We start from the raw sequence: 20,742 nt of genomic DNA on the forward strand, positions 1-20,742 counted from the left end.
AGTGGGAATAAAAGGGGCTTTTTCTGGTTGGCTGCCGGTGACTAGTGGTGTTCCACTGGGGACTGTGATGATGAAATGGATGGCTTTGCAGCCAAGTTTGCAGACAATACAAAGTATAGATGAGGAAGCAGAGAGGCTGCAGAAGGACTTTGGCAGATTAGGAGAATGGGCAAAAAGATGGCAGAGGGGATACAATGTCAGGAAGTATATGATTATGCACTTTGGTAGAAGGAATTAAAGCATAGGCTATTTTCTAAATGGGGAGAAACTTCAAAACTCCAAGGTGCAAAGGGATTTGGCAGTCCTCTTGCAGGATTCCCTGAAGGTTCACTTACATGTTGAATGGGTGAAGAAGACATATTCATTTCAAGAGGACTAGAAGGATGAAATACTTTATACTTTATTGTCACCAAACAATTGATACTAGAATGTACAATCATCACAGCGATATTTGATTCTGCGCTTCCCGCTCCCTGGATTACAAATCGATAGTAAATATTAAAAATTTAAATTATAAATCATAAATAGAAAATAGAAAAATGGAAAGTAAGGTAGTGCAAAAAAACCGAGAGGCAGGTCCGGATATTTGGAGGGTATGGCCCAGATCCGGGTCAGGATCCGTTCAGCAGTCTTATCATAGTTGGAAAGAAGTTGTTCCCAAATCTGGCCGTACGAGTCTTCAAGCTCCTGAATCTTCTCCCGGAGGGAAGAGGGACAAAAAGTGTGTTGGCTGGGTGGATCGTGTCCTTGATCATCTTGGCAGCACTGCTCCGACAGCGTGCGGTGTAAAGTGAGTCCAAGGACGGAAGATTGGTTTGTGTGATGTGCTGCGCCATGTTCACGATCTTCTGCAGCTTCTTTCGGTCTTGGACAGGACAACTTTCATACCAGGTTGTGATGCACCCTAGAAGAATGCTTTCTATGGTGCATCTATAAAAATTAGTGAGGGATTTAGGGGACAGGCCAAATTTCTTTAGTTTCTTTACTGGGGCTTTATAAGGCACTGCTGAGGTCGCACGTGGGGTATTCTGAGCAACTTTGAGCCCCTTATTTAAGAAAAAAATGTGCTGACATTGGAGAGGGTTCAGAGGAATTTCACGAGAATGGTTCTGAAAACGAAAGGCTTATCATATGAGTATCAATTGAAGACACTGGGCCTGTACTCATTGGAATTTTGAAGAATGAGGGAAAATCTCATTGAAACCCATCATATGTTAAAAGGCCCAAGGAGAATGGATGTTCAGAGGATGTTTCTTTTGGGGGCGAGGTGGAGTCTAGGACCACAGGGCACAACTTCAAAAAGAGGGATGTCCATTTAGAACAGAGATGAGGAGGAATTTCTTTAGCCAGAAGGTGGTAAATCAGTGGGATTCATTGCCACAGGTGGCTGTGAAGGCCAGGTCAGTAGGTCATTTAAGGTGCAAGTTGATAGGTTCTTGATGAATTAGGGCATGAAAGGTTATGGGGAGAAAGCAGGAGAATAGGGTTAAGAGGGAAATGGATCAGCCATTATGAAATGGTGATCAGATTTGAAGGGCCGAATGGGCTAATTCTGCTCCTATGTCTTATGGCTTTTTGCCCTTGCTATCTATCTGGTCAATAAGTTCCAGACCCTACTATCCTCTATGTGAAAAAGGTTTCCTCACCTTTGCTCTAAATACTTCCTTCAATTACTTTTAAATCTCTGTCCTCTGGTGTTTTCACCCTTACACTAAAGGAAATATGGCCTTTCTTTAGTTCAACAGCTTTTTATACACTTCTATTCCCAGTCAATCTTCCTCACAGCTGAATTTTCTATAGCCTTAGCAAAATTCCTCTACATCCCCTAAACAGAACTGTGTGCAGACAAAGTAATGTCCTAACATAACTTAGCTGCTCTTCTAGTCCACCTCTCAGCTAAAAGGAGAAAGCAACAAAAAAAATGCCGCCTTTAAAAGTGTTATTTTCCTATCAACGGTAGAAGAACAGGAGTAGCTCAGAGAACTGGATAGGTCAAAGGCTACAAAAATGAGCACCTTCCCGAGCTGCAGAACTGAACGCTGAAGAACGATGTTATATCTCTAGCCAAACCATTCCAGTACAGTTACGACACTAGAATCCACCTGACAGTGTGGAAAATTGCCCAGGCATGTCTCCTTTTTTTTTTGGCTTTTTTTTTGTAATTTATTTTTTATTGAAGTTCATCACCAAACAAAAATTTCCATAAGATGTATTTCAGATACTGTACATATATATCATATAGTCATATTTGTCACAAATCTCCACATAATATTTATCTGAGGTATACACTTATAGAAAGGAGAGGAAAGAAAGAACAATCAAAAGAAGAAAACTATGTACAAAGTAGGGAGTGATCTTTTTTTTACAACATATTCCTTGACTTGTGAGGATAAAATCAGGGCTATGAGGTGTTATGTAGATAAACCATTTTTCCCAGTATGAGTCAAATTGTTCCAACTTATGATTAACAGATGCTGTTATCTTCTCCATTTTGTAAATGTCTATTGTAATTTCCATCCATACATTTAAAGTTGGGCTTTCCTGCGATAACCATTTCCTGGTAAGGGTCTTTTTTACCAGCCACCAGCAGTATATTCATTAAATATTTATTTCCAATCCAACTCATTGCTGGAAAATAAATAAAACAGTAGATGTTGGAATATGAAACAAAAACAAAATTGCTGGAAATACTCAACCAGTCAAGTAACATCTGCAGAAGAGAAACCAGTTAATGTTTTGGGTCCATAAGACAAAGGAACAGAATTAGGCCATTCAGACCATTGAGTTTGCTCTGCCATTCCATCATTGCTGATTTATCATCCCTCTCAACCCCATTTTCTTGCCTTCTCCTCATAAACTTTGATGCCCTTACTAATCAAGAACATATCAATCTCTGTTTTAAATATACCCAATCATTTGGCCTCCATAGCCACCTGTGGCAATGAATTCCACAGATTCACCAAAACCAAGGGATCCTTCCTCAGAGTTGGGGAGAGGGGGTTTACAGTTTTCAAAGCACAGCTGGAGAGAGGTTGTTGGGGAGAACTGAATTGCAAAGCAAAAGAGCAAGTGGAGACAAGTCAGATCAGTTGATCATCTCTCCTCTCCTTCCCGTTCTGCATTTCACAGAGACCACTCACTGAGGCTCATCAGTCCGTGCTCTCACCACCACACCACGTCCCAAGGCACCTTCTGAAGAGATCAAATCACCTCTTCCCTTCCCTCCATCCAAGGGCCCAAACAAGTGAAGCAGCAATTCACTTGAACTTCTTCCAATCTAGTGCATCATTTTTGCTGTTCATGCCATTGTCTGCACTGTGTCAGAGAAACCAAACGCAGATTGGGTGATTGCTCTGTGGAACGCCTGTGTTCCGACTGCAGTACGATACTGAGCTTCCTGTTGTACATCCCTTTAATTCTCAATTCTACTCCCATTCTGACTTGTCTGTATGTGGCCTCTTCCACTGCTGTGGTGAGGTCAAATTCAAGCTAGAAAAACGACATTTTATCTTCAATCAGAGAACACGCAACCCTCTAAATTTTCTACCTTGGTGTACAACTGCTGTCTTGTCACTTCCCACCATTATATTTAACCGCCTTTCACGGCTTTCTTAAATGGTCTTGGCAGCACTCAGGACTGGTGTTGCTTATCACCTGCTGACTGGTTGAGTTCTTCCAGCTTTTCTATTTCAGAATAATAGATGAGCTAATTTCTATTAGCTTTTCTATAAAAGATAGGAAAAGCCAATCTGCTGAGTGGGCATCTCAGTCTTAAACAAAGCGATGAAAGGTGTCAATGTCAGTCCTTTCAAGTGGCACTTACCAATAATCTGCTGACCAACACCTTGCTTAAGTTTCATCAGGACCACTCATCGCCAGACCTCTTCACAGCTCTGATCCAAGTGTGAGGGAAGATTGACTGCCCTCCATTTTATGTGATCATTTGACTGACTGCAAAACCTAGGAGCCCTGTACACTGAAATCAACGGCATAAATGGGAAGAGACTGCAGTGTCTGCTGCCCAACATTGCACAAAGGAAGATGATTCTGGTTGTTTAAAGTCATGTCTTCTCAGTCCCAGCTCCTCAGGGCAGCATGCCAGGCAAAGCCACAGCCACCTCATCGGTGATCTTTCCATCATTCGATCAGAAGTACATCGGCTGCATGATGCTCACATCCTTTTGTAATGCCTCAGTCGATCTCTCATTGTTGCTGGTTGCAATCTTGGAACTCCCACCCATTATCAGCACTGTGGGAGTACTTTTGCCAAAAGAACAGCAGCAGTTCAAGGTGTCAGCGTACCACCACTGTGTCAGGGACTGTGAGCGACAGGCAGTGAAACTCTGGCCCTGCCGGCACCACCCAGATCCCAATTAACAAACAAATAAATAAAAGTTACACTGAAACAGTATACAGCATTAATTAGCCTGGGCAGAGTGTAGAATTTTGGTCACAAAACTATAGAAAAGCTACAATAGTGCAGGCAAACCTAATGTCGGCTAACCGCAGGCCCGTGGCTGCAGTTTAGTAAGCCTGGACTTGAGTCAGTACTTGGTGACTGCCATGCAGGCATAGTCAGCCTCAACGGCTGGCCATAAGAAGCAAGCAGCCACAGCATTATTTTTCCTCTTGATTTGTTGTATTTCATTTATGAATTCGGATACATAGGCCAGGTGGCATTGTTGCCATGCAGGCAAAGGGTCTGATATTTTGGTTATCATGTGCCTGAGGGGTTTGTGGTCAACGAAAACTGTGAAATGGCGACCTTCTAGAAGAAAACAAAAATGGCAGATGGCCTGATAGAGACCGAGAAGCTCACGGTCGAAGGAGCAGTACTTCCTTTCGGTGGGGGGAGGAGGAGCTGCCGTCTGAAGAAGGCGAGCAGCTGCCACACACCTTCGACCAACTGTTCGTGCACAGCACCCACAGCATCGTCTGAAGCATCGGTAGTTATGGCTATGGGTGCATCAGTAGGGTCACGTTAGAAAGAGCTTGTTTGGTATCATCAGATGCCCTGGTCACGTCTGCTGACCAGACAAGCACGTGATTAGGGGTGTCGCCTTTAAGCGCACTATACAGGGGGAGTATAAGTTCAGCTCACAGAGTGAAGAGGTGATAGAAATTCACCACACCTAAAGCTCTTGTCATTTTCTAGTAGCGCAGGATGGTAGGAAATCCATAAAAGGGGTTTTCACATCTTTCGCAGAGAATAGATGGTTGAGAAAGCCAGTGGTTGACGACCCAGACTGGCATTTAGCAGGGCTAATAATCAACTCGTGATGGCTTAAGCACTTGAAAAGTGTGCGAAGATGAGGCAAGTGTTCGGATTTGAATGCACTGGCAGCAAGTATGTCATTCAGGTAAACAAGGAGAAAGTCTAAGTCTTTTAATAGAGTCTATCAGCCGTTGGAAAGTCTGTGCTGCATTTTTCAGTCCAAACAGCATGCACAGAAACTGAAAGAGGCCAGACAGGGTTATCACAGCCATCTTGGGAATGTCCTCCAAGCACACAGGCACCTGATGCTAGCCGCTAACTAAGTTGACGTTGGAAAAAATTAATTTTCCAGCTAAACGGGTTGAAAAGTCTTGGGTACATGGGACCAGGTACCGGGGGTGGGGGGGGGGGGGGGTGATGGTAACTTCATTAAGGTGTCGGTAATCGCCACATGGGCAGCAACCACTATTGGGCTTAGGGACCAAATGGAGGGGCAAAGCCCAGGGGCTATTCAATCGGTGTACAATGCCAAGTCTTTCCATGTTGGCAAACTCATCCTTCGTGGTTGCCAGGTTTTCTGGGTCCAGTCTAGGAGGACAGGCATGGACTGGTGGACCAGTTGTGGAAATGTGGTGCTCAGCCCTTTGTTTTGTGACTGTAGTGGAGAATGTGGGCTTGCTGAGGTCTGGGAATTCACCCAGTAATTGAGTAAACTCACACTCAGTGCTGCATGTGCTTGACAGAGTCATTGTTGCGAACTTACTGGAAAGCAGGGTAATGACCCAAAGTCCTTGCCATCCACAAGCCGGCCATTCTTAAGATCGACTCCCAGTCCCTAGGCATCCGGGAAAGCTACACCAAGCAGATGTCTAGCCACCTTAGCCAGGACGAGGTCCCATGTCTTATGTCACTCACTGAAGCACAGCGTCATCCATGGGGTCCCGTAAGTCTGGATCCTGCTGCTGTTGGCAGCCTCCAGCAAGGTTTCATCACTCGTTGCCCTCTTATCAGTAGGCAATCCCAGCAGCACCCTCACTTGAGCACCTGTGTCACACAGGAAGCAGCGTCCTGAAAGGGTGGCCATAATTTAGAAGTGGACATCCCTGGCAGCTGGAACTCACAGTTTTCACCAATCTCTGGTGTCCCGATGTGCTGGCACTATCAAAGTTGCAAGGCGGTTGGCACTTCCTAGTGTTCATACCAAAGCAAGCGTGGTAAAAACACAGACCTGGGTTTGTTTGGAGGCCTTACTGACTGGGCTTATTGAGGCAGCAAAAGGAGGAGGAACTATGCCTCTCTGCCTGGCTGAGTGTAGACTATCAGCTATCTTAGTAAGCTCCCTACAATCCTTCACAAGTGCATTAGTGAGGGCTATGCAGAATTGATCAGGCACTTGCTGCATGAAGAGATGTTTAAAAATAAAACAAGGTTGGTGATTTCCCAGGAAAGACAGCATGTGGTCCATTAGTTCTGATGATTTAGCATTTATAAATAGAGGAGCGGAGTTGACGACATTATTGAATGTGTTCAATTTAAGATAATGGTCTAGCCTTGTTTTGTTCCGTTTGCTTTTTTGGGTTTAGTATTTAGTTCTTTTTTTTGCTCCTTTTTGGGGTTTTTCTTAGTATTTTTTCTTTTTATTTCTTTTTTCTCTATGATTAATTACATCATGAGTTTGGAAGTCTATTATACTTGTATTATTAGAAATCTTTTTTGTATATGCTTATTAACAATAAGATTATTCCAATCTCTCTGTATCAACATTGTTATTCTGTTTATAACTTTGGAAAATTAATAAAAAGATTTTAAAAGAAAGAAAGAAAGAAAGATTTAGCATCACCAAGGTCAGGCAAGGAGAGCAACTGTTTGGCATGCTCAGACTCTGATAGTCCAAAAGTCTGTAAAAGGAGTGGGGATGACTGGAAGAATTGGATCAGCCCATGATTGGATCAGCCTATTACAATTTTTTGAGGAAATTACCAGTAGACTAGACAAGGGAGATGCAGTGGATGTTGTATATTTGGATTTTCAGAAGGCCTTTGACAAGGTGCCACACATGAGGCTACTTAACAAGATAAGAGCCCTTGGAATTACGGGAAAGTTACATACGTGGATAGAGCGTTGGCTGATTGGCAGGAAACAGAGAGTGGGAATAAAGGGATCCTATTCCGGTTGGCTGCCGGTTACCAGTGGTGTTCCGCAGGGATGTGTTGGGGCCGCTTCTTTTAACATTGTACATCAACGATTTAGATTATGGAATAGATGGCTTTGTGGCTAAGTTTGCTGACGATACGAAGATAGGTGGAGGGGCCGGTAGTGCTGAGGAAATGGAGAGTCTGCAGAGAGACTTGGATAGATTGGAAGAATGGGCAGAGAAGTGGCAAATGAAGTACAATGCTGGAAAGTGTATGGTTATGCACTTCGGCAGAAAAAATAAACGGGCAGACTATTATTTAAATGGGCAAAGAATTCAAAGTTCTGAGATGCAACGGGACTTGGGAGTCCTCGTACAGGATACCCTTAAAATTAACCTCCAGGTTGAGTCAGTAGTGAAGAAGGTGAATGCAATGTTGGCATTCATTTCTAGAGGAATAGAGTATAGGAGCAGGGATGTGATGTTGAGGCTCTTTAAGGCGCTGGTGAGACCTCACTTGGAGTACTGTGGGCAGTTTTGGTCTCCTTATTTAAGAAGGGATGTGCTGACGTTGGAGAGGGTACAGAGAAGATTCACTAGAATGATTCCGGGAATGAGAGGGTTAACATATGAGGAACGTTTGTCTGCTCTTGGACTGTATTCCTTGGAGTTTAGGAGAATGAGGGGAGACCTCACAGAAACATTTCGAATGTTAAAAGGCATGGACAGAGTGGATGTGGCAAAGTTGTTTCCCATGATGGGGGAGTCTAGTACGAGAGGGCATGACTTGAGGATTGAAGGGCGCCCTTTCAGAACAGAAATGCGAAGAAATATTTTTAGTCAGACGGTGGTGAATCTATGGAATTTGTTGCCACGGGCGGCAGTGGAGGCCAAGTCATTGGGTGTATTTAAGGCAGAGTTTGATAGGTATCTGAGTAGCCAGGGCATCAAAGGTTATGGTGAGAAGGCGGGGGAGTGGGACTAAATAGGAGAGAATGGATCAGCTCATGATAAAATGGCGGAGCAGACTCGATGGGCCGAATGGCCTACTTCCGCTCCTATATCTTATTGTCTTATAGGTGAGTTTTCAGCGATCGGTATTTATTGTGTCCAGGCAGGTGTCCTAATGGACTCACCACTTTCACAGCTGCGGAGTTGCTGAGCGATGCTACCACATAGGATTATTTGGTGTTGTCGGTGGAGATTTCTCGCCTCGGCCTGTACAAACCAAGCAATGGCATTCTGTCCCAAATCTCTAGTAGCTTCAAAGAAACTGTGCAGGCCGGCATGTTCAATAACTCTGGATTTGTCCTGGAGCATCGGGGTCACCAATGTAAGTTTTCGCAAATAAAAAGCCATAACAGCTCATTTATTGTACTGCAAAAACTAAAAACTACACAGTAACCCAACTTCATGTAATTACATCATCATGTCAGACTAGCCTCAAAGTGAACCCCAACTCAAATGCTAGTGGTTATAACCTATGTATATTTCCACCAACCACATTAACCTACCCTTTCTGGTGCTCACCCTTCCCCTTCAGAATGCTGTGGATCCCGTCCAAGACATCCCTGACCCTGGCACCTGGGAGGCAACATACCATCCAGCTGTCTTTTACACAGAATCTCCTGTCTGCTCTCCTAACTATAGATACCTGGTCAAAAACCTGGAAGATAGAGTATAAAGAAGGAAGATGGGAATTTTTGATAACAATAATTTAAAAGAACGAAAATTATCTAAGTGGTAGGAGGTTGCAGAGCTCTGAGATGCAGAGGGGTCTAGGTGTCAAAATCAAATCTATTATCATATGTACAGCACAGGTACAGTGAAAAAATTACTTCCAGCAGCATCACAGGTATCAGATGGACAATGTTCACAACAAAGGCATGAATTATATACTCAGAGACCACTTTATTTATTTCAGAATGGACAACCAATGTGATAGAAGTGACTTCGACTGTGGAATGATTGTTGGCTCCTGACGGGCTGGTTTGAGTATCTCAGATACAGCTGATCAAGGAAAAACAAGGAGATAATACCGAGGCTTTATAAGACACTAGTCAGGCTGCATTTGGAGTATTGTTAACAGTTTTGGTGCCCATAACGCAGAAAGGATGTGTTGTCATTGGAGAGACTCCAGAGGAGGTTCACAAGGATGATTCTGGGAATGAAAGGGTTAACATTTGAGGAGTGTTTGGCAGCTTTGGGCCTGTGCTCACTGGAATTTAGAAGAATGCGTGCGGATCTCATTGCAACCTGCCGAATGTTAAAAGGACTAGATAAGGTGGATGTGGGAAGGATGCTTCCTATGGTGGGAGTGTCCAGAACTAGAGGGCACAGCCTCAAAATAGAGGGGCAACTTTTTAGAACAGAAGAGGATTTTTTCTAGCCAGAGAGTAGTGAACCTGTAGAATGCTCTGCCTCAGACAGCTGTGGAGGCCAAGTCCGTGCGTATATTTAAAGCAAAAGTTGATAGTTTCCTGATTGGCCAGGGCATCAAAGGCTATGGCAAGAGGGCAGGTGTATGGGGTTGAGTGAGATCTGGGATCAGCCATGATAGAATGGCGGAGCAGACTCGATGGGCTGAGTGGCCTAATTCTGCTCCAATGTCTTATGGTCTTATGGTCTCTGGGATTTTCACTCACAACGGAGAATGGCCAGAGTAGTTCAAGCTGACAGGAAGGTGACAGTAACTCAATTAACCAGGCATTACAGCAGTGATGTGTAAAAGAGCATCTCTGAACTCTCAACACATCGAAACTTGAAGTGGATGAACTACCGCAGCAGAAGACCTTGACCATACACTCAATGGCTACTTTATTAGGTATCTAATAAAGTGCCCACTGAATATATAAAAATTAAACTAAAATTATATAAGAGAGAATGCAATTTGAACAAGTAAAGGTAAAGTGGATGATCTGCAAGAGGCTATTCTGCAACAGTAAGCAATTAGGAAACCCAGCAGAGGTAGTCTTTATTAGTAGGGGAATAGAACACAAAAGTAAGGAGGTTAGGCTTCAGTTACACAGAGCATTGGTGAGACATGTCTGGAGTATGTACAGTATTGGTCTCATGTAAGGAAAGATGTTAAAGTGCTAGAGGTAGTCTTAAAATGGAAAGTTGGTCAGCCTAAGTTTGTATTTGCTGCAGTTCAGAAGAACAAGAGGTAATGATATTGAAATATATAAGATTCTGAGGAATCTCTTGGTGGATATGGAGAAGGCATTTTCTCTTGCAGAAGAGTCTGAATTGTCTATCTAAAATCAAGGGTTACCTATTTAAGGTGGAGAGGAGTTGAGTCAACACATACAAAAGGCTATAGACTCTTCTCAAAGAATCCTTTTCTCTCTTTGACAAGGGGCAATGGATGTAGAGTCTATTTTTAAGGCAGAGATAGTTAGATTCTTGATATCCAAGGGACTGAAACATTCCATTTGTTAGATAGTGGTGTGGAGATGAAGTTACGGTCAGATCAGCCATGGATTTAATTCATGTAGATCCATGCAGAAACAGTAGCAGGCAGTATAGTTCACCTGCCTACTCCCTGAGTGAATATAGTGCGGGGACTACACAGTGCAGGTAAACAGTAAGGTGCAAGATCATAACAAAGTAGACTATGAGGTCAAGAATCCATCTTATTGAACAGCCCTGAAGAAGGGTCTCAGCCTGAAACGTCAACTGCTTACTGTTTTCCACAGGTGCTACATGGCCTGCTGAGTTCCTCCACCATGTTGTGTGTGTTAGTTTGGATCCCCAGCATTTGCAGATTTTCACTTGTTTGTTATCGTACAAGAGTTTGATAACAGCGGGATAGAAGCTGTTAGCATCAGAGCCTTCTTACCAGCCTGTGATGCAACCAGTCAGAACGCTCTCCACCTTACATCTATAGAAATTTGTAAAGAGTCTTTGATGATATTCCAAATTTTTTCAGACTCCAACTAATCGAAATGAGTAAATTGCAGCGAAGTTTAATACTGAGATGTATGAAATGTTTCCAAATAATGAAAAGAAAGATTATAACCTAGAAGGAATACTTTGCAAAGAAGTACAAGAAGAGAGGAGTAAAGGTACAGTATATATTCAGAGATCTTTGAAAGTGTCAGGGCAGGTTGAGGAAAATGTTTTCTCAACTTGCTCCAGGCTTTACAAAAGGAGTCATGATGAACAACTAAGTTGTCATCTCCCACTTTGGGAAAGATAAAAAGGTTTTAGGAAGGCTACAGAAGAGATTTACCAAGACGATTACAGAAATGAGGAGCTACAATTATCAGGTGAGGCTGTTCTCTTTTCGACATGGCAATCTGATGGAGGGATTTAAAATCATGAAAGCAAGGTTTGTTGACAGAAACTGCTTCAGCTGATGTGGATGTGGGGGAGGGAGGGAGGGAGGGTTGCCTTGTTGCTTGTCCTGTGTTCTTCTGCCAAGCATTATGGGCATACTATGATGGTGCCAGAATGAGTAGGCCGTTCACACAAACAATACGTTTCACCATGTGATAAATAAATCTGAGTCTGAAAAAGGACAAAGAGACATAAAATATAGGTGACTGACCAAAGAACCAAAAAGTAAAGATTTTGATTGTACTGTGGGCCTGGCAGTGGAAGCAGATTTGGGCAGATTCCATTGTGGAGTTTGAAAAGGATCTGAGTGTGTATATAAATGCAAAGAATAGCATGGCTCCAGGGAGAAGGTGGGACTGGGACTACTTAGTATAGCCTTACAGAAAACCAGCAGAAAGATGACAGGCTGGTTGACTTCTTTCCATGCTATAACTGTTCTGTGATATAGAGAAACCAAGTTCCATTATTTTTCTTCAGTTACTGGTGGTAATAGCACCTCCTAATTACTCTTAGGACACTTAAAGTGAACAAAACTTAGACTGAGAGCCACTCAGTTCACGGGTGAAGTCAGAAAACCACCAATGCAGGGCTCAAATAAATCAGTGGAGTCACTCTTCCTTGTATGTCATTCCATTAGGGGTTCAGAGAAGGTTCCTGAGGACGCTCCCAGGGCTGGACGGCTTGAGTTGTGGATAGTCTGGAATTTTTTTTCCCTGGAACAGAGGAGGCTGTTTGAGGGATGACGGTACAGAGGAACAATGGATATGGTGGATGGATACAGTTTTCCCTTCAGATTAAGGGAGGGCACAGTTTCAGATGGGAAAGGTTTAAAGGAGATCTGAAGGGCAACGTTTTCACATAGAAGGCGATGGGAACATTGCCAGAGGAACTGATAGAGGTGGGGCCATTAACAGATTTTAGAACTTTGGACAGGTACGTAGATAGAAACCACTCAGAAGGATGTGGGTCGAAAACAAACCGGGACTAGTTCTGAGCAACACGCACATGAAGGGTCTCGGCCAGAAAAATCGACTGTTTCTTCCTCTCTATAAATGCAGCCCCACCTGCTGAGTTCCTCCAGCCTTTTGTGGGTGTTGCCAGAAGATTTCCAGCCTCTGCAGAATCTCTTGTGTTTATGTTTGTGGCCAGTTCAGATAGACATCTTGCAGAACAGGCATGGGATGCGGCGAAGGACCTGTTTCAGTGCCACACGAGTCTGATGCAAGTAGCAAATTCAACATTTAAACCACTTAAGCATGCAGATGGAGGTACTGCGCAGAGATTGAAAGGCGGTGACGAGACTGGGATGACATAACGTGCCGGCCGGGTGGGTGCGGGAAGAGGCGCGCCCTTCTCCTCATTGGCCGAGCCTTGGTGTTTTAGAGCGGCGAGAGAGGGAGCTGAACTGCTGTTCGGGGACGTCGCTGGTTTGTGTCGGCTGCTGCTCTCTGGTCACTGAAGTGGCTATGGCTGGCTTCACCTTCCTCCTCGTTGTTCTGTGTCTCTCGCCAGGTAGGGCACGGGTTGTTCATACTGCTTTCCCGCAGCAGTGTAACCGAGTCGGTCTCCTGTTTACAACGAAGTGGGTTCTTGTTTATATTCTTTACGCGGGATGGGCTCGGAGGTAACGTCGCCGGGACTGAGCGGCTCCGCCCGACCCCGTCCCGGTTCCCCGGTGTCACCGGCTCCTTCTGCACCAGGCACCGCTTCGATTCGGGACTGCGCACTCCGACTGCGGCCTAAGGCCGACCCGGCTTTGTAAATATCGCCGTCTTTCTGCTAATTCTCTTTAAATCTTCCGCTGAAGGAACTCCGCGTCCTCTCCCCGAATTGTGCGGCGTGTTGGGTCAAATTCGGCCTCACCTCATCCTCGCCAGATTTATCCCAACACGAAGCCAATCTCTAAATCCAGAGCTGATTCCTTCCCTCCCGGTAACCGCCCTGATGCCGGTTCAGGTGGATTTGTTGGTGTATAATTATATGTCAAAGTTAAATGTTAATGGAATGATATACAGCGAAGAGTGAATCCACTGATTTATTTCAGTCCCTGGCGCCCTGCATTGACGGCTTTCTGACTTGACATGAGAGGTGAGAGATCTTCCTGGCAGAAACCTTTTTATCAGTATTTCATCTGCCGTCTTGATGAAGGATCTCGGCCGGAAACGTCAACTCTTTATTCCTCTCCATCAGGGCTGCCTGACCTGCCGAACTCCTCCGGAATTCTGTATTTGTTACTCTGGATTAACAGCATTTGCAGAATCTCTTGTGTCACAAAGATGCGAGGTGTACTTTCTCAAGGAGAGGGACTTTTTTTTGTATTTGGTGCGCAGTTTGGTATTTTGTGGTGCATTAAAGATGCAAGTCACTATTAACCATCTGATATTGTTGGAGGAGGGTGGTTTGAAAAGAGTAGCGGAATTCACTGTTACTCTGCAGTGTTAAAGATATTGATTGGTAGGGTATAACACCCTGACTGGAGTTTATATGCAATTTAGAAAGTCATGCATTTTATTCTAAACACAACAGATTCTGTAGATGCTGGAAGTCCAGAGTAAGACGCACAAATATTTGCCGCAGGAACCCAGCGAGTCGGGCAGCATCTATGGATTCGACGTTTTGGGTTGAGATGATGGGTCTGGGCTGATGCATTTTATTCTTGTGTTTTTAAAAGTGACCGTGAAAGAAAGGTCAGAGTGTCTTTAGATCACATGGTCCTGATGCAGTCACAATATGGAATTGATCTATATTGATATGATCCTGGTGCAGTCACAATCTGGAATTGATCTTAAGTGGCGATACTGTGGATCCCGCGATACCAGACTGTACTGAATGAGCTGCCTCTTCCAAGCATGCATTTTGTAACATCATAGTGCTCCCACTCCCAGCATTTCTGGCTTCCTTTTCCAATGACTTTTGTAATGATCACAATTAATAAAATGTAATTATTATTCTTCCTCATTTCAAACTGCCTTGTCAATGCCGCAGGGAATTGGGACTATATGTTGGGCACTGAGGTCAGCGTGGACTGGTTGGGTGAAAAACCGGTATCTGTACGGTGTTGCCTTGAGGAAAGAGCGAAATGCAATTCCTCCTTGGTATTGCCAAAATGTGTAACAAGAAATGGAAGTTTGTAAAACAAAATGATGTCAGCTCAGAATGGGGAGTGGGGGGAGAAGTACCTTTAATATGTATACACTATGCCCTTTGCTGCAAATAACTCATGCTGATGAATCAGAAGAGAACGAGGAACCATTTTTTTTAATTGTTAGAAGTTGCTCAATTACAACTTGGGCAGAATTTTTTGAAGTTGTTCTTGTGATTTGGGTAGAGTCTTGACTAATAATTGCATCTATTGCCAACAGATGCATCTGTAACAGACATGCACGAACCTTGTGAACAGTAGATCCAGACTTTCTGTTCTCCTTGTCATCTTGTTTTATTTCTGCTTATTTGTCCTTTGTCTCTGCTGCTTATGTTCTGGAAGGGGTCTTTCTAATGGTTTGTAAGATGTAATCAGTATTTTCCTGGCCTTGGTTTTAAGATGCCTCCACCCCACAAAGGAAACAACACAAGGGACTATGTCCTCTCTTCACCCCTGCACTCTCACCAGTACAGGAGTCCAAAAAAAAATCAGGTTTGTTATCACTGACATGCATCATGAAATGTGTTGTTTTGTGGCAGCAGTACAATGCAATACATAAAATATACTTTAAATTATTATAAGAAAAATATACTTTTTAAAAAATAAGTGGTGCAAAAAGGAAGTGACAATAGTGAGGTAGTGTTCATGGGTTCATCGTGCCGAAACCTGATGGCAGAGGGGGTGGGAAGGCATGAAGGAACAGTTTGTTCTATTCTTGGGTCCCACATTCCTGAGGCTGCACATGTATTATTAAAGTTCAAAGTATGTATAAATTATACAACCTTCAGATTTGTCTCCTTACAGGCAGCCACAAAACAAGAAACCCAAAAGAACCCATTTTTGTTTTAAAAACCACAACTACCCAATGCACAGAGGGGATAAAACACAAATTGTGCAATCAATAAAAGCAAGCAAACAGCATTCAGAATGAAAGTGAGTCCACAGACACGATGCACAATTCACAGCCTCGGTTCTTTACACAGCGGAGCAAATCCTTGCAGAGCTCACAGACACAATGCACGGAGCAAGTCCTCAGCCTCAGTTCTTCACACAGCGGAGCAAATCCTCGCAGGCGTGAAGCCCGGAGCAGGCCTTGGCCTCAGTGCTGCGGAGCGCAGAGTAAGCGTCGTGGAACAGCAAGCGGTACCGGTCCGACCTGTCCCGACACACTGCCTTTTCAATCCATCCAGCCCCGTGTTAAAATCATCCAAACGTCGGGTTGTTACTTGCTATAAGACCCTGGCTCTGTCGCATAAATACACTCTGGGTCTGGACCACGCTGCCACGTCCTGGCCTGTACCTGACCTTTCCAAATCGGCCAGGCATTTCAATTAATCGCACCTCCCTCTCAATTTAGGTAGACAGGCTCCGACGTTTCTCTGTCTCGACCCCGCCCTAAACTATACAGAGAATATAGAACATTACAGCAGAGTATAGATCCTTCAGCCCACAAAAAAATGCAGGCTTCAGTCACGTGAAGGCACGGAACTGCACATGCTGGGAATTGGTACAACACACAAACACTGAAGGAACTCGAGCAGCATTTATGAAGCTTTGGGTTGGGTTGCAGTGTTTTGTGCCTTGTTCCAGAGGCGTCTGATACAGCCATTGCTCCTTTCAGCTTGGCTGCACTTCACTGGGCTACTTGCTTGGGTGACATTGGTTCCAGCTCTGAGCAGCTGACCAGTTGAATAATGTGAAGAAACTACAACACCATTAAAAAAAAAGCACAGTTAGGTGCCCATGATCACGACACTCACCACAATGGAAAAGCTGAAAGTGTGCAGTGTTTCACTGAAGTAGTGTGCTTTAAAGAGTAACACACACAAAATGCTGCAGGAACTCAGCCCGCCAGGCAGCATCCATGGAAAAGAGTATAGTGGACGTTTCAGGCCGAGACCCTTCATCAGGTCGAAGGGAAGATTTAAACTTTTTCAGGCTTGGCAACCCTGGAAGAGACTTTGCAGTGTAGTAGTCCAATCACAAATAAGAGAAAATCTACAGATGCTGGAATCCAATTTGAGCTAAAATGTCAACTGTTTACTCTTTTCCATAGATGCTGTCTGGCCTGCTGAGTTCACAGAAACATAAAAAGCCTACAGCACAATACAGGCCCTGTGCCAAACATGTCCTTACCTTAGAACTTACCTAGGGTTACCCAAAGCCCTCTATTTCTCTAAGCTCCAGGAGTCTCTTAAACGACCCTATCATATCCGCTTCCACCACCATTACCGGCAGCCCATTCCACGCACTCACCACTCTCTGCTTAAAAAAACTTACCCCTGACATCTCCTCTGTACCTACTTCCAAGCACCTTAAAACTGTGTCCTTTCGTATTACCCATTTCAGCCCTGGGAAAACGCCTCTGACTGTCCACACGATCAATGCCTCTTATCATCTTATACACCTCTATCAGGTCACCTCTCAACCTCATTCACTCCAAAGAGAAAAGGCCAAGTTCACTCAACCTATTCTCATAAGACATGCTCCCCAATCCAGGCAACATCCTTGTAAATCTTCTCTGCACCCTTTCTATGGCTTCCACATCCTTCCTGTAGTGAGGCGACCAGAGCTGAGCACAATACGCCAAGTGGTGTCTGACCAGGGTCCTATATAGCTGCAACATTACCTCTCAGCTTTTAAAACTCAATCCCATGATTGATGAAGGCCAATGCACAAGTATGCCTTCTTAACCACAGAGTCAACCTGTGCAGCAGCTTTGAGTGTCCTATGGACTCGGACCCCAAGATCCCTCTGATCCTCCACACTGCCAAGAGTCTTACCATTAATATTATATTCTACCATCATATTTGACCTACCAAAATGAACCACCTCACACTCACCACCTCACTTGGATTGAACTCCATCTGCCACTTCTCAGCCCAGTTTTGCATCCGATCAGTGCCCTGCAGTGTCCTCTGACAGCCCTCCACACTATCCACAACACCCCCAACCTTTGTGTCATCAGCAAATTTCCTAATCCATCCCTCCACCTCCTCATCCAGTTCCGCCAGTATTTTGTGTGTGTTGCTTGGAGTTCCAGCATCTGCAGATTTTCCCTTGTTTGATTTAAAGAGTAGCTTTATTTGTCACATGTAATCGAGACGTAGTGAAATGCGTCATTTGCGTCAAGTCAGCCTGCAAATGTCGCTGTGCTTACAGTGGCAGTGTAGCATGCACAGAACTGACTATCCCTATCTATGTGTGTCTTTGGAATGGGGAAGGAAAAGCACATGGTTGCAGGGCGATCAGAAAGTCTTTCCAGACCGTGGCTGGGTTACTGGCGCTGTAATCGTGGTGTACTAACTGCTACACTACCGTGCTGTCTCTGATAATACCAAAGCTACACGTACTGTCTTCAGTGAATAATATGTTCTAGGTGATGGGTATAAATGTGGAAATAAGGACAGAGGGGTGTGAGGTACGATAAATAGCAAAGAAAAGGACCGCTAATTTTAAGGATATTCCGAAGGTAGGATATAAAGTATATGTCTACAGCTCACAGAATCAGAATCAGGTTTATTTCACTGACATATATTGTGAAATTTTGTGACAGAAGTACAGTGCGAACATAAATTCATTTAAATTACAATAAAAAAATAGCAACATAGTGAGGATTGTTTATAGCTCCTGGACTGTTCAGAAATGTGATGATGGAGGGAAAGAAACTGTTCCTGAAATGCTGAGTGTGGGTCTTCAGGCTCCTGCGTGCCCTCCTGGATGGTAGTAATGAGAAGGGGGCACGCCCTGTACCTTTAGGGCCCTCAGTGATGGATGGCCCCTCCTTGAGGCTCTGTCTTTTGATGATGCCTCTGATGCTGATAAAGAGAAGTGAGAGAGAAGGTCCTCATGCCCGAGGCATAATGCAACCGATATGCATGGGGGTTGCTTCCAGTCGTGGGGAATTGCAGCGGCGAGATTGTCCAGTGTTGGATTTCTACAGAAGAAGGATGTGTGAGGGAAGATTTGATGAAGGTGTGTGAAAATCTCGGGAGGGAACAGCAGTCGCCAATTTTCCCTCGGTACAGTAATTAGGAGATTAGTTTTACGTTAATTGTTAGAAGGGAGTAGGTGAGAGAAATTATCAGTGAGTGAAGAACTGGAACTTGTTCTTTGAAGTGATCCTGTGAATGAAAGGGTTAACTTATGAGGAGCATTTGAAGGCTCTGGGCCTGTACTCTCTGGAGTTTAGAAGACTGAAGAGGATTTCAGTGAAACCTACTGAATATTGAAAGGCTGAGATAGAATGAACGTGGAGAGGATGTTTCCTGTATCAGGAGAGTCTAGGACTAGAGAGTGTAACCTTAGAAAAGAACATTCCTTTAGAGAAGAGATGAGAAGGAATTTCTTTAGCCAGAGGGTGGTGATTCTGTACAGGAAACCTCACACCATTTTCTGACTTTATTAAATTTCTGTACGGTCCATGAATGATAACGCTGTGTTTATTTTAAAATTTCTTATTGTAACATGATATCTTTCTTGGCGTTGCAGTATACTGCTGCCACAGAACAACAGATTTCATTTCAAACATCAGTGATAGTAAACCTGATTCTGACTAAAGATGATCCTTTCATTAAGAGCCAAGATTTTGGAATTAGGATTAACCTGTTATGGATTTTTTCCAGCATGGTTATGATGGGCTGAAAGGTATTATTCAGTGCCACAAATAATCTCTACACACTGTAGAGAAATCACATCCTTCCAGGCAGAACTGTATGCAGTGTTAGCACAGTGGCCTGGCTGACATATTATTTGGTCTAGCATGACGCACCCTGTTCGTGTATTCATTGTTTTAGCCAGTAAAGATAAGTATATTATCTGCTGCCTTATCTATCTCTTCTCTTTGCAAAATCAAATAGAGATGCAAACATAAAAGCAGAATTCTTCCTGCTGGGAAAAACTGAGCAGGTTGGCACAACTGTGTAAAGGTCGGACCCGTGAGCCATTGCCACCCAGTTATACCCATGTGACCAATTAACCTACTAACCCATACGTCTTTGGAATGTGGGAGGTAACCCTGGCGTTCACAGGGAGAACACATCATCTCCTTACAGAGAGCGGCAGAATTGAACCTGGGTTACTGGTGCTGTAATAGTGTTGCACTCACCGCAATGCTACCATGCTTTCCCTGCGTCCTAGCATTATGGGTTTGCAGATCTATTATCAAAAATTCAAAGTACTGCACTGCTCCAAAGAGCACTATAAGAGGTCATTCTTGCCCTCGGCCATTAGTCTCTATAATGAGTCAACCTATAGCTGGGGAAGTGATGACTCCTGCCTGTTAGACTTTTTTTTTAAGTTTTCCTTCTGTGCACTTGTAATGCTACTGTGACACTATAATTTCTATTGAGATCAATAAAGTATCTATCTATCTATCACCATATACAATGCTGAGATTTGTTTTGTGAACATACACAATAGAACCAAGAAACACAGTAAAATCAATTAAAGACTGCACCCAACAAGACAAACAACAACCAATGTGCAAAAGACAACAAACTGTGCAAATAGAAAAAGATAATAAATAAATAAGCAATAAATATTGAGAACAAGAGATGTAGAGTCCTTGAAAGTGAGGTTGTGGGAACAGTTCAATGCTGGGGTGAGTGAAGTTATCCCCTCTGTTCAAGAGGGGTAGTAACGGTTTGTGAACCTGCTGCTGTGAGTCCTGAGGCTCCCAGACCTTCCTCCTGATGGGAGCAGAGAGAAGAGAGCATGGCCTGGGTGGTGGGGTTCCTTGACGATAGATGTTGTACTCCATGTAGATGTGTTCAATGGTGGGGAGGGCTTTACCCGTGATGGACTGGGCTGTATCCATGACTTTTAGTAGGACTTTCCGGGGGGAGGGGGGGTGCGGTCAGTGATGGCGCTACAGAGTCTCTGTTGGTGATGTTGATTCCCACCCGCGGT

General features: G+C 43.9%; 1 protein-coding gene across 1 annotated transcript in view; it reads left to right on the forward strand.

Moving 5' to 3' along the window:
* Positions 1-12,657: 12,657 nt before the first annotated feature.
* LOC134351073 (prosaposin-like) overlaps positions 12,658-20,742 on the forward strand; it is a 56,951-nt gene continuing 48,866 nt past the window's right edge. The window contains exon 1 of the mRNA XM_063057121.1: positions 12,658-13,202. Within this exon, the coding sequence (XP_062913191.1) occupies positions 13,157-13,202 (46 nt within the window). The 5' untranslated portion in view covers positions 12,658-13,156. The remainder of the gene's footprint in view (positions 13,203-20,742) is intronic.

The sequence above is a fragment of the Mobula hypostoma genome, chromosome 8, assembly GCF_963921235.1.
Source record: "Mobula hypostoma chromosome 8, sMobHyp1.1, whole genome shotgun sequence".
NCBI classification, from domain to species: domain Eukaryota; kingdom Metazoa; phylum Chordata; class Chondrichthyes; order Myliobatiformes; family Myliobatidae; genus Mobula; species Mobula hypostoma.